The sequence below is a fragment of the Brachyhypopomus gauderio genome, chromosome 7 (genome assembly GCF_052324685.1).
Source record: "Brachyhypopomus gauderio isolate BG-103 chromosome 7, BGAUD_0.2, whole genome shotgun sequence".
Taxonomy (NCBI): domain Eukaryota; kingdom Metazoa; phylum Chordata; class Actinopteri; order Gymnotiformes; family Hypopomidae; genus Brachyhypopomus; species Brachyhypopomus gauderio.
Window position 1 is genome coordinate 3484373 of NC_135217.1, and position 14640 is coordinate 3499012.

The following is a 14640-nucleotide window of genomic DNA, read 5'->3' on the forward strand; positions in this document are numbered from 1 at the left end:
GTATTTTCTGTCTGTCACAGTAAACATGGTGAACTCCATCCTGTGTCCTGTTATCTGTACACGGATTGTCGAAGAATTCACATCCGTTACACAGACTTCTAGAGGAGAAAGACAGCCCTATAGAGGAGAGAAGCAGACCGCAAACAGCTCCAGAAATCAACATGTGGCCACCTCCACAGAGTGAGTTATCTGGTCCTGAAAAATAAATAAATAAGTGTTATCATGGTGAGGAGAAGAATAAGAACTTGTGTACCATGTGATTTTATTCCTAAGAGCTAAATAGTTTTAGGTGATGTAGTAATTGATTAGGACAGTAGTTACTGCCATGGTTGTTGTGTCCCTGTGTGAAGTGGTAGATCCAAAATGAACTGATGGAATAAAGCATGTGCCAGGTGGGGAACGCTTGCTAGTATAATTGGAAAGATGGAGCTGGCAGCACCGAGTACACATCAAAAGTGTCAGTTGGGCTGGGTACGGACGTAGTGACCGGGAAGGCCAGCATGGGTTTTATGGGTTGTGTTTGCTAGAGGCCTGGTGCTTAAAGAGGTGTGCTTGGGTTTACAAGTGAGTTCAGTTGAGCCTTCTGGAGGTGTTGTGGGTATAATTCAATAAAACAACAATGAAGGGAGATGCGCACCTGCTGACCCCTGAGAAGAGCTCGCCATGATCTGCTGGCTGGAATCAAGATGGTCAGCAGGGCTGAAGCTCTTTCAGCTCTAGTGCTATACACTGTAAAAAAAAAAAGTTCAGCAAACTAAAAAAAAATTGTCAACTTATTACAAGTGATTTTTTGAGTAAATTGAACTTTTCACTCAAAAGTCTGCCCAACTCAAAATATAAAGTTATATTATGAGTTCACTTAACTTAAAATATTTTGTCCATAGAATTAATTACAGGACAAAGCAGTGTTAGTTGGGAGAACAAAAGCTATCACAACTTATAAAAATGAGTCCAGTCAACTTAATATTTTAAGACAAAGGCAATATAGTATTTTTATAGCAATAAAGAACACAATCCAACAAAATGAACATTAATAAAACATTTATTAAAGAGTATTACAAAATTTCACATTTCATTACAACATTAAAATGTACATAAAAGCAGCATCTATTAACATTTACGGCATTTAGCAGACGCTCTTATCCAAAGCGACTTACAAAAGTGCTTTGCATCCGATCACAGAATTCATCCTAGGTAATAGTACAGATAGGACAGAATTCAAGATACCATTGAGTCAGACTACTACTAACTACAGGAGTCAATGTCATTACCAAGTGTTTTGCAAGTTAGACGTTTTCCAAGAAGCACAAATAACCATAGACGACAGACATACAATATTAAAAATATCAATGCTGAGAGAACTGCTTAAATATTTACATATTACAGTGTCACAGAAATGTTCATATTGAAATACACAGCAGGACACAAGCCTAAAGTGAAGAACATTCACTCAGAATTCGTTATATGTGTTCATTTAAGCGGCACAGGGCGGGAGGCCTCTTTTCCACTGCTGGTGGTTGCTAGCTAGCCTGCTAGCTAAAGTCGCAAATGTGAGGACCCGTTAGACCGTCTACGGTTTATTTCTCCATTTGCTTTGTTGCTACATCAGAATTAGGACGTTTACAACATCTCAAAATGATTGTTTGACAATAATGTCCTTTACTTATACACTACCAGGCTAATGTAAGAACGTCTGCATACATTTAGAACTATGCTAACACTGTTACACCTTAACTGCATTGGCCTTTAGTGGAAACGAGACCATTAACACACATTAAAACTTTGTTGAAAGTGACTTATTTGAAAATAACATTTTCTATACATGTTTATACAAGACAGCTGGGCATACAGTCATATATAAGTTATTTGGCTTATTATATTGAAACATTTGATTTTAACCTAAAGAATTACGTTGACCCTTTAAGTATACAATCTTGAGAAATGTGAAAATAAAGTAAATTTATCTGCAACATGACTTACTACTGAAAATGTACTCCATTCCTCGTGCGGTTGCGGTAGCTAAAGGACTTGCAAACGTGCATAAGCTCCTGCACAGCGGGGAAACCCCGTAGCAAACGCTACTAACTTGAAGTGCGCATGCGTTCATTAAACAAGTTAGTTCAGTGGACAAGAAACGTAAAATAGTAAGTTACATCAGCAAAGGAAAATAAGTTAGGAATACGTTGGAGCTGAATTTTTGAAATTACTTAAGATGATATGTGAACCTCACCAACTTTTTTTTTTAGTTCAAATTTCATTCTTACTTTAGTTTCGAGAACTAAACAAAAGTTGGATTTTTTACAGTGTAGTATACTTGCATGCTAAACTGTAGTTTATACAGAAGCACCTGGTGAATCAAAGCTACTATTATACTATGGAACTTATAAATAACTAGGTTATTTCATTATTTAGCTATTTAGGACAAATGAAATTTGGTTCCTCATAATCTATCATAGCTAGATTATTGCTTAGCTGATAACTCTGCCTTCTGAATAACATGTTCCCTATTCTGCCTGGTTGTGCTGTATTACAGCGAATGGAGAGACTCAAGACTCAGCAGAACCAGGATATAGGAGGAGAAAAAGTATGGAGGGACTTCCTCCACGGAGTAAGTGATATATAAGGTGTATCTCAATTCAGGGGCTGCAGCCCACAAAGTGCGCATTTGTAGGCCGGTTACGTCACTGCGCCACGACGAGGCTGTCCCAATTCGTGGACTCCTTCTTATGCGGCCGACGAATGTAGCCTTCAAAACCCCGAAAACGAAGGATGCATCTGAGTATCCTTCGCGTCCCACCATATCCCAGGATTCATTGCTCTATGAACAATAAACAGGCGGAGTCTAGTGTACGGGCCGAAGAATTCGTTTTTAAATGTCGGTATTTTTTAAATATGGACATTTATACTGCAGTATAAATGCTAAATAACATGCCAGTTATTAATGATATTGCAGGTAAACATGTGCTTTGAGTATTTACTAAAGAGTAACGTTTATAAAAATACATTGAATTTTGTTATGAAGTTATACTTCCCGCCAAACATGTGAATACATGTTCAACGCATTTTCTTTTAGGCATTTGTGGGTGATGTGATATTTGTCGGACAGCTCGCTAACACGTATGTAACGTATGTAACGGGGCAGAGTGTGGTCACGCAAACATACGTCTTGCGAAGACTAGACTGTCTCATTTAACAGCCGTGAGATGCAGCCTACCCGGCCTTCGAAGTGTGTGGCCACCGTGGGCTGCGGTCTACACGGTCTACATAGGCTGCAGCCCCTGAATTGAGATGCAGCCATAGAGTTTCATATAGTACCTTAAGGATTTATTAACAGCCTATTTTCCAGATTGCAGTAAACTATTCTGTTAAATTATTTATTCTTATTCATTTCCAGTGAGTGGAGAATCCTCCAGTCCAGACTCTCCAGTGCTGGTTCCTGTACCAGAACTCAGGCTGGTGCTGCTGGGGAGGACTGGGTCTGGGAAGAGTGCAGCAGGAAACACCATCCTGGGCAGAGAGGAGAGGAGCCAGGCTGCTACATCTACACTCCCCCAGCAGAGTGAGAGCAGACAGGGGGAGGTGGCTGGGAGGAAGGTGACTGTGGTGGACACTCCTGACTGGTTCTGCCCTGAACTCTCTCTGGAGGAGGTGAGACAGGACGTGGCACTCTGTGTCCGCCTGTCTGCCCCAGGACCTCACGCCTTCCTCCTAGTAATACCAGTGAAGCAGCCTGCAGGAGAGGAGAGAGGGATGCTGGAGAAAATGGAGATGTTTGGGGAGAGATGTTGGAGGAACACCATGATCCTCTTCACTGTTAGTGAAGAAGAGCAAAATCCTGAACAGTTCATTCAGTCAGGAAGCCAAGAGGTCCAGACACTTGTGGAGAAATGTGGGAACAGGTTTCAAAGTCTCAACATTAAGGAGAGTGGGGATGGGTCTCAGATCTCAGAGTTGCTAGAGAAGATAGAGAAGATGGTGGAAGGAAAGAGAGAGAGATTCTACAGTAGTGAGATTTACCTGGAGACAGAATCTGTGATCAGAGAAATGAGGATAAAAATCCTGAAGGAAAGTGAAGAAAATAAAGCAAATGATGAAAGAGAAACTGGAAAAGAAGATGCAAGATTCTCTGGAAAAGATAGAGGGAGTGATACAAGGACACGAAGCAGATATCAGACAACTTAATGATCGAACAACCAAACTGGAGAGAAAGATGAAGGAAGAAATGGATGAGGGAAAAAAAGAGAGAACTGAAACAAGAGCTGAAAAGAGAGGTAGACCGAAGGGAAGAAATGAAAGATGAGGTGAAGAAAATGAAAGAGAAATGAAAGATGGAGAGGAGAGAGATGGAGGAGAGACATAAACAGGAGATGGAGGAGATCAGAGAGATGTATGAAGGAGAGGCCAGGTTGGAGGCAGAGAGGAACCTCATGAAGATTATTATGCCTGAACTCCAGAGAAACATTTTGAGAGAAGATGGTGGAAGGAAACAAAGAGAGATTCTACAGCAGTAAGATCTACCTGGAGACAGAATCTCAGATCAGAGAGATAGAACACGCATGGAGGGAAGAGATGAGAATAAAGTAAGTAAAGAAAGAGAAATGACTGAGAAGATTCAGGAGTCTGGCGAGTGTAAATTATTAGCTGTGAAGACAGTCAAATGCATGTTTTCCACTACGCCGGTTTTAAAAGTATTAGTGGCTCGCTAGGCTTGTAAACTAACCGCGCACCACGAAAATGTAGCAGTGTGTCGCCCCGTTTGTGCAGGTGAGCCCGCGGACCGGCTGGGGAGCCGCATGAAACCAGGCAAAGAGCCGCGGGTTGGCCACCCCTGATATATACACTGTAAAAAAAAATCCGTTAAATTTACGGTAAAAGACTGGCAGCTGTGGTTGCCAGAATTTTACCGTAAAAAAAACGGTGACAATGTAAAAAACACTACGGTATCTTTTTTGACAACGGTAAATTTCATCATTTAGAACTGTTCTTTTTACGGAAAATGACTTTACAGCTTACAATAATACACTGTAAAATTAACAACTTTTTAAAATAAACCTATTTAGGGTGAATAATTTTAAAAACAACTGTTTTACTGTTAACTCTATGATGAACACATTACAACCATTATTATTTTACAGTATTTGATTGTAAAGTTCAACTTCACAGTAAATTACAGGTAGGCCGCCATCACTAGGGCCTCCCAGTTGTTGCCACCAATGATCTATATTATTATCTATAAGTAGTATATACTTACTAACGCGTGCGAACGAGATAATTAACGCGTGCGAACGAGATAATTAAGTATTACTTTATATAAAGCCAGGTTTATCTTCCTTGGGCAGTCAGTTAGTGTACATCCCCTCCTTGCCAGTCAGTTCACGAACAACCCTGGGATCTGCTTGTTTTGCTGTGAAAAAATTAACTTTGTTGCCGCGCGTGAAAGGCGACATTAGTATCTCATTCCCACGCCTTAATGATCTTCGCACGCGTTAGTAAGTCGTGGCCACGCGTTATTTTATTTTTTACATGATGTCACCACAGTGAATGGTTTTCACTGTAAATTGAAATGTAGGCTACTCATCAGCAAAATCTGTAATTTAGACTGAATATTTTTTTTATTTTTAGGGTAATTCCTTGTTTACTACATTACGGAATTTTCCAATATATTTTACCTAAAGTATTGAAATTAACATTAAAAATGTGTGCTTTCTACATATTATGACTGTAAAAATTAATTTTATATACTGTTTATTTTTTTAAAGTAAACTATTGCATCTGTTACAGTGAAATACTGTTTTCTACTTTATGATCTTTTACTGTTGCTATTTTATAGTTTATACCGTAAATTTAACAAACATTTTTTACAGTGTACTATACAGTGACTAACATACTCGCTTATAATAAATGTGCATAAATAGCCTGTGATTGTTTGAAAAGATCTATACAATAGCAAGTATTAAAGCACTAGCACTTTATTGTATTCATGTGCACTAGTTTTGTAGCAGTAGGTTCTTGAGTCTTCACTCCTCCTGTGTAATGGTGGAGAGGTTCAGCAGGTTGAGGTCTGACAGCACATTAATGCACTTCTGCTGATACTTAACATATATACACATCACACTCGTTCATGCTGTACGTCACGGTGATGGCAGGAGAGGTGTGTGATGTTGGCATAGAGACAGAGAGAACTGCTGGAGAACACCGTGCTGCTGCGTGAACATTGTGGTACAGTTAATGCATTATATAACATGCATGAATGTGTGAATGCATTTCATGTATTTTCTGAATTGTCGTATAATTGAATTGAATCACTTTATTTATCCCCAAGGGGGCAATTAATATTGGGCACAACATCACAAGACAGACAAACAAACATGAATACCAATCACAAGCAAGGAGTCTAATATCCAAAGATAAATATCAGTGTTCATTTAGTAATCTAATGGCTTCAGGAACAAAGGTCACTCTCCGCCGAACAGTCCGACATCTAAGACAACGATACCTACCTCGCTCCGTTGCGTATGCAACGTTACATACGCAACGGAGCGAGGAGACGGACACAATCGCTGAGGAGAGCGAGATTTAATAAAGGGAATACCAAAATCAGGGTCGAGAAGGAATGCATGGGTCAAATCATCGAGGGAGTCAGAACAAGAAACACTGAGCGACATAACTGGACACTGGGAAAACAAAACACGGGTAAAACGCAGAGCTACTGAAACAAACAGATAACACAGGGCGAATGAGTAGCGATGACGAGACGTACTTACAAACAGGAATGACTAGCATGAACACAGCAACACGAAGGCATGGAGTGAACAAAGCACAAACCGTCTGAGCAGACAAACAAAACCATGGATACTAGACAGGGGGAATACTGGGACTTTTATACAATGACATTTAACGAGGGACAGGTGATAACAATGACACGGGGGCGTGGCAATACACAAGGGAATCACAAGATAACCGAGTGGGGCGGGAACAACAGGCACGGGACACAGACATGAGGGAACTCGGAGTGACAGCTACGTGAGGGGGGCATGGTCATACGTGACAATAGTCTCTGTGTTGTCTTCGAATTTTAATTTATCATCAAGAATTAATTAATTACCTCATATATGCAAGTTACATTTCGCCTGTGTGTGCTTTTGTTATTGCAGTTGACACGCCTTGTTGTTTGTTACTCGTTGTCGCCCTTCGTTATTGTTCTTGTGTGTAGTTTAATTTCATGATTATCTGTAGTTTTAAACCCTGTATGTTTCACTTGTTGTTTGTTGGTCATTGTGCCCCCATGTTGGTTTCCAGTGTTTCTGTATGACTATGTTGATCACTCTAGTTCTCTCTAAAACATTATACTGGGATGTGTATAATGTGTTGCTGGGATACTTGCCAGACCACATTTATCACTAAGTATCATCAAATACTGGACCTCATGTCTGTCTGTGTGTCATTGCAGGAGACCATATTGTGTGACCTTTATCATTAAAGCATTTACACTGAACCCCATAATGGCGTGTGTGTGTTTTATATATTATATATCTGATGTGTCCCGTGTCTCCGCGCTGCGTGTTCTTCGTTTTTCTCTCGTCTCGTATCTCACTACAGTTAAAACAAACGAGAGGAAGAAAATGATGGACACATTTGTAAGGAGTGAGATTGCTGTCTTTTTATGTGAGAGTGCTGACACGAGATTAACTTGAGCAGGTTGGACAAAAGGAGCAAAATTAAGAAAAACGCAGCACAAACGGCAACAGCGAGAGCCGAGAAACAAGAACTGTGCCTTTCAGACGCACCACACTGGGGTTCATTCATTAATTTTCAATTATTTGGGTAATGCTGTGCAAAATATCGTGCAAAATTCATTTTGCATACCTGTAGGGACCAAAAGAAACTAGGAATGTGCCATATACCCATGTACTTTCTTTCTTTGAGTTCTGTCCTTCTTTCTATGAGTTAATCTGTATGAACTTGAAACTCAAACTTGAATGCAAGCTGACTGCCTCCACTGGATCGTAGAGGTTATCAGGCAGCCTGATCCTATGCACCTGACTTCCTGACCCTGGCTGTGTGCTGTCCCCTTCCTGTTCTGACGCTGTGCAATAACAGCCTGATAAAAACTTACTGCCTGGCAGGTGGATATCAGCCCTGGTGAACTAGTTCATAACAGGTGAAACATGCCATGTAAATTTTAAGATAACATTTGTTCTGTCTGGAAGTTGGTAGGTAGAAGGTGGTTATATGCAAGGCACAAACAGGTCAACTATGCAATGCACAGCAACAGAATCAAAAGCTGTTTGTAATAAACTCGGCAGTAAAGAACATGTAACAGATGTAAACATAAACTTGCATATATCTTATGAATTTCAACCTTACAGTTCATTTGAATATTTCCCAAATGTTATGACAGGTGTCTGTATTATCTGTGTGCATTCTACAGGTTCTGCTTGCAGACACAATTGGAGCAGTCATGCAGGTGCATGTGAGCACACATGGGTGCACTAGAGCACAGCAAAACCCATCTCTCACACACACACACACACACACACACACACACACACACACAGTACTGCCTCTTGCTTCGTCATCTGAACCGGAGCAGGAGGGTTATGTAAGGTTAATATGTAAGCATAACACACCAATGACACACACAAGTAATTGCGGGATTATACAAATATACAAATGAAAACACTTAAAATACACAGTGAACACTACGTTACAAACACAAGCATACAAACAAAAATATACAACCCCAAATAAGACCACCTTATACTAGCTATGCATTGCAAATGAAAATATCTCTAGTTTACATTACCTGTTTTGATCAAAACTCAATCCTTAATGATTAATTGGCTTTAACTATGTTGGAAAACATGGATCCATAAATGCCCCATATGATCATATTAGCACTGCTCCAAACACCATGACATTCAGCTCACACACTCCTTCCCCAGGTGCAGACAGTCTCCATGGGATAACGATGCCCAGGAAGAGCAAGCTGTCACAGTATTTTCACTTATGCAGAATTTGTTTTCACATGTTCATAATTACAATGTATTTGTACTTATCTGCTTAATCCAATTTTCTGTGGAAAATTTCAGCAGTAAGAATTTGATGTGCTACATGGAAAAGAGTTACTCATTAAAATACTGAACAGCCCTCCTGCCAGAAACAAGATGCAGGAACGGAGTTCCATTCTCAGTGTTAATCATAAACTGTGGTGTGGGTTAAAGTAAGTGATTATCACAAACACTCAGCTATTTACTCTCGTACCAGGACACAGGGACACGGCTTTCTGTAATTTACTCTGCAGTTTACTACTGAAAAAAAATATTTTTTTTCATTTTCCAGAGGGACAGCCAGAGGATTTATTAGTCATTACTGCGCTCACCTGTTCCTCGTTTGTGTCATTCAGCTCACAGGACACCCCTACATGTCTCTGCATCCACGCCTGTAGGAGCCAGGACAGACTATGTCTCAGGACAGACTGCGACTCCGTTCTCTGAGTGTTTGTTCTTTTTGTTTTCTGTGAGAAAGACACTCATTTGTAGTTGTGCTTTGGTCCTCTTTACTCATGTCACAACGGACAGTTTGTTGAGACACTTCATCTACAGAAACAGAGCGTAACGGTGAAGGTAAGAACCCCCCCCCCCCCCCCCTTATGGTTAATAAGAACCATATTAATCAAAAATTTTAAACAAATTAGTATTGTTCTTAGTCATTCTGTAGACATTGTGGTTTAAGAGGGTATAGCCGGTAGTCCTAGCCTTATCAATAAAAATGGCTAAAAGCATTTAACTTCAGTTAGCTTAGGTGAACCATTACGTGAGCCACTAATAGGAAACCTAACTAGCTAGCATATTAACCTTTTAGCTATTGCTCTTTCAAACATTGGCACTGATTACTATTTTATCTCTGACTTTTTAAAACACTTCATATAAATAAAATCAAATATCCTAAAATGTCTCCTCTGAAATCTCTGTTTACTGTAGAGGATGGTATCCACAGTGAGTCTGGCCTCAGAGGTTTACTCAGATTCAATTATATGCATGTTAATCATAAATAAAAGTTTTGCCTATCCACAGGCTGTATAAAGATATTATATAAAGATTACTGTATTAAATGTTTCATGACGGACACTTCATTTATATATTATTAATATTCTAAGTCTGATGAAAGTTAATAAATATTAATTCTTTCAGTTTTGCATAAAACACCCAGCAGCAGGGGTGTCTTGAGGGGAGGCCCAGGTCAAAATAACAAACAATTTCCAAAATCTGACTACGGTACAACAAAACACAAATTCACTCCCTGAACAGGCAAAATTACAAACCAACGTCTGTGCATGATTTATTTCTGGTGCATTTACAAATACAGAAAACCTATAAAAGTATTCCAAAACATTATGTTAAAGGAGCAAGACATAAAAGGTTTTAGTGTCATAATTCCACTGCCAAAACAGTGCCACCTGGTGGATTTTAGAGGTTATAGTAGCTAGAGGTTCAAAACTATGCGGCACAGCAAACTACACAATAATCCACTAATTCAAGGTCAAGACTGTTATTTTCTTTTGACTTTGAAAGGCCCAACCGTTGAATCCAGACCAGACTTTTAAATCAAAAACTAAAAATGAACAAACTTGAACTGGTCAGAACAGATAAATGCATTTATCTGTTTTATCTCTGTCCATCCCATCAGAAGAAGACACAGCAAGGATCTGAAGCCTCCAAGCAGTGAGTAATTTATTTGTTTTAAAGGATTATAAGAACAATGCATCCAAATGATAAACAGTAAATCATGCACAAACAAAGTGAAGAATTAAAGTGTAATACCTAAACTATGAGAGCAGATATTTTGGCAAATACAATTTTGCAACTCCAAATTGATTTCAAGTGTACTTTCGTAAAGGGCTGTGTGCTAAAACACTTTTTGAAGATCAGCTATTGCTGTATCTTAGTTAGTGGACAAACTCCAGTTATAGATGCACCAGACAGGAGGAGAAACAGCAAGAAGGAATCTCCAATGAGTGATTCAGCCTCCGTCTGTCCCACCAGGAGGAGAAGCAGCAAGGAGGAACCTCCGATGAGTGATCATCGTTCCATACAGTACCTTTAGCATGTCTATGAACCACATAGTTACCAAAATACAGTAAAGTATTTGTGGTTAAAAGACTCATTCTTGTTCACTTCCAGTGAGAGAAAATTCCACTTGTCCAGATGGAGGGAACACAACACAAGAACCAATGATGGAAGCAATGACCAGGGTGATGATCAGATTAAGAGCGCTGTTCTGTTGTAATAGAGAAAGAAACAGTCCTGTGGAGCTCTGTGATCAATGACTCAACTACAGGATCAGCTGATAGATAGCACTGAATATGAACCAGCAGATACAGAGATTACCGGAGCAGATCCGGTCCAATTATACATGGACATTTTCATGCAGTGGGAAACAGTGAGTGAAGTGTAAGCATGTTCAGTGTGGTGGTGCTGCAAAGTTCATGGAGTCTAAATCACACAGAGGAAAAGAGATCCTGGAGGAACACAGAGGAAGAGGAGGAGAAGGAGGAGGAGGAGTGCAATGGTTTCAGTTGAAAATTCAGTAGGAATCTATCACTAAGCTGTATTGGTAAAAGTACTTTGAATATGTTGATGTTTGAGAGACAAAGTTCATTGCAGTCCACAGCAATGTGGAAAGTGAAGCAGCTGAAACCATAAACAGCATTGCTATTATTCTGTGATGTACAAATGTACTATATACTGTACAGTGTAATTTTCTATTGACATTTTCAACTCCATTAGACCAAGAGTGCATGTAAATGTATCGTGGTGACCCTGCAAGGTCCACACATGGAGTGCTGTAACTATAAACAGGATGACATCAAATGTCCTGTACCAAACTGTTAGGTGCAGTCCAATCACAACCCTGTCATCGGGTGGGTACCTCACTTTGCATTCTTGAAACCAATATGGCCAGAAATAGAGTATTGATGCTATTCAATGCGTTACGGCCGTGCCTCTGTGTGACCTGCTCTGTCTGTTTCTTGTGTCTGTCGAATCATCGGTGTCCCTAGGTGTCCCTGATCCTGGATGGGTGTGCTGGGTGTTTGTTCACCACAATATTATAGCCTTATTCCTGTGTTGCTGTAGGTTTACTATATTGTGTGTGTGTTGGTTTTCTGTGTGTATGCCAAAAGGGGTAAGTGAGATTTTCTTTAGGGTAAAACTTTTTCTCCAGTTTAGCTTTAGTTAGAGAAGTTGATTAATTGTTTGTCATTTGTTTCTTTTGTGTAGGTAAGCTTGTATTTTGGGTGGACTTAGCATGAGTTTGGTTTCTTTTGGCCTGGTTGTTGTGCATACAGATATTTTGTAAATCTTCATACACTTTTGAGAACTATGAAAAACCACCATGAGTTCTTAGCCATCCATGGTGTATACATTTAGTACTTTTCCTAGACAGGAACATTACAAATGTGTTTCTTGTATTTAAATTCACCAAGGTATTAGTTTGAACTTGGGCCACATGAATGTGCACTGAGGCGTGTTACACCCATGGTGTGTGATTAGTGTAATTTTACAGCTGCAAAACTGTAATAGGACTTCTAAATACTTGTATTATATTGTATACAATGTTATGTAATGCCTGTCTTTTGAAATATTGCCCGTTTTAGCTGGCAGTCAAACCCCATAATCAACTTTTATGGAAAAATGTGGTTTATGTCCCTAGAGTTTCTTTCGTTTCTAATCATAGAGATAAAAACAAGATAAATGACAAATATGTTAGTTTCACTTTTGTTTTACTCTTATTGGTCTTTGTCTGGAAAATTTTGTTTGTTCTTGGTTGATCTTTCCTCTGTGTTTGAGAGCCGGTTTTCTCCACACGTCCCTTGTTCCTTCTCCCTGTGGAAACAGTAAGAGGAGGTGTTATTTTCCCTGCTGCTGTTGCCTTTTGGAGCCAACATTCCCTTCACTGCTCACTCAGCCTCTACGGTCTAGCGGTGCTGTGTTACAAACGGCATTTGTTGATGGGCAGAAACGAACATGTTAGTGGGAGCTACAGCATATCGTTTAACTTTTAAAATGCAAACTCAAAAGAAAATGGTGGATATTTTTCTCCAATTACAAAAAAAATGGGCTTAGCACCAAATTCTGGATCCCATGCAAACGCATGTTGAATAGAGAACAACATGATATTTTCTACATCAGTTCTGATATCTCGCCTAGATATGACTGAAACTGAACATAAATATGCTGAAATGCGTCACCTAGTAGCTAGAGCTGGTGAAGGTGAAAGTAACCCCCCCTCCCCCCTCCCACCACTGTAAGGATTCTGCGGTATGAGGTAAGTCATGTAATGAGCAATGTCTACCTGATGGATCGTAATTAGTGTAAATTCTTTAGATATTTACATGTATTCTATAGAATATATGGTAATAGATGGTAATTCTTTACCTTTGTAATCTTCGTTCTTTCTCTGTAGGATAGAGAGTGAACTTTCAGAGGTTCCGTAGTTGATATGAGTTGAACTATAGGGGAGACTTTGTATGATTGTAACACTTTTTGCTTCAGCAACTGTAACTCACAGAATTTTTGAGCTAGACTTCTCAAACCTTTATACAAAGTACACCCATTTGTTTACTACAAATGGCACCAATTCAAACTTCAATTGAAATATCACAGCTGTCGTGAGTTGATGTCAAATACAAGGTGTTCCCTTGTTACAACCTACCCCGGTAGGGTAACAATTAGACAAAAGAAGCAAAAACAGAGGCCAAACCATGCAAAATGCTTCAAAAATATATTTATTTAATAAAATAACAATCCAGAACAATGTATCTCACTCTGTGACTGACCATAACTCATATTCACTTTCTGTTTTACTCAGAAGTGTGTGTGTCGTGGGTGTGTAAATTAGTGTACTAGAACAAACTTATTTAACAATATGTATGCTTAATGAACACTAATACAATGTACCTGTGTAAAGAACATGTAGGTCAAATAATAACCAATGTCAGTGTGTGTGTGTGTGTGTGTGTTACATGGCAGATACCATGTGCCTTTGTAACTGATCTGGGGTGGGTTTCCCGAAACGTTTGTAGCGCTAAGTACTTCGTAACCTCGTATGAAACGTATGAGGTTAAGAAGTACTTAGCGCTACGAACGTTTCGGGAAACTCACCCCTGACTGACTTGCCCTTATTTGTAACATTTGCAGGCACACCTCTGTCAGTCTTTCTTTAAAATTATAAAAAATCAATAAAGTTTTCTTAGTTGTATGTAAGGTGATGGCTGTAACACGTTTTAAAGCTGTGTTACAACCATCCTCACCCCTGTCAGCCACTGTTTAACTAGCTGTATTAGCAAGGTGATTTTAAATTAACGGGAAAAATTCATCACGATTTAACTGAGAAACTACAGTTTAATGTATATGCAGATATCATATGGTTTTATCTGCAATAGTATAAGTACTAAACAAAATATAGTCTTGATTCAGAAATTTACTTTCTCACCTCAAAATCAGTTTTTTCGTGGTTGAGTCTGCATGTGCCTGTTTACAGCCTTGATATTCACCATGTGGGATCAGGGAGGAATTGGGTAAATACTGAAATGATCATATGACTCCTAACTTATCCATGATCGGTGGAACCAGGGGC

The 14640-nt window shown here is 39.4% G+C and overlaps 1 protein-coding gene across 1 annotated transcript; it reads left to right on the top strand.

Moving 5' to 3' along the window:
* The first annotated feature begins 45 nt into the window (after window positions 1-45).
* Window positions 46-14080, top strand: LOC143518468 (GTPase IMAP family member 7-like). Its single transcript, XM_077010951.1, has 5 exons — window positions 46-180; window positions 2534-2608; window positions 3395-9626; window positions 10690-11077; window positions 11184-14080. The coding sequence occupies exons 1-3, from the start codon at window positions 162-164 to the stop codon at window positions 4180-4182; spliced, it is 882 nt and encodes a 293-aa protein (XP_076867066.1). The 5' UTR covers window positions 46-161; the 3' UTR covers window positions 4183-9626; window positions 10690-11077; window positions 11184-14080.
* Window positions 14081-14640: the final 560 nt, after the last annotated feature.

What these genes read in the sequence shown, in the direction of transcription:
- LOC143518468 (XM_077010951.1), top strand. An exon ending in GGAGGGACTTCCTCCACGGA is followed by an intron (nt 2,609 to 3,394) that starts GTAAGTGATATA and finishes ATTCATTTCCAG; the next exon opens with TGAGTGGAGAATCCTCCAGT.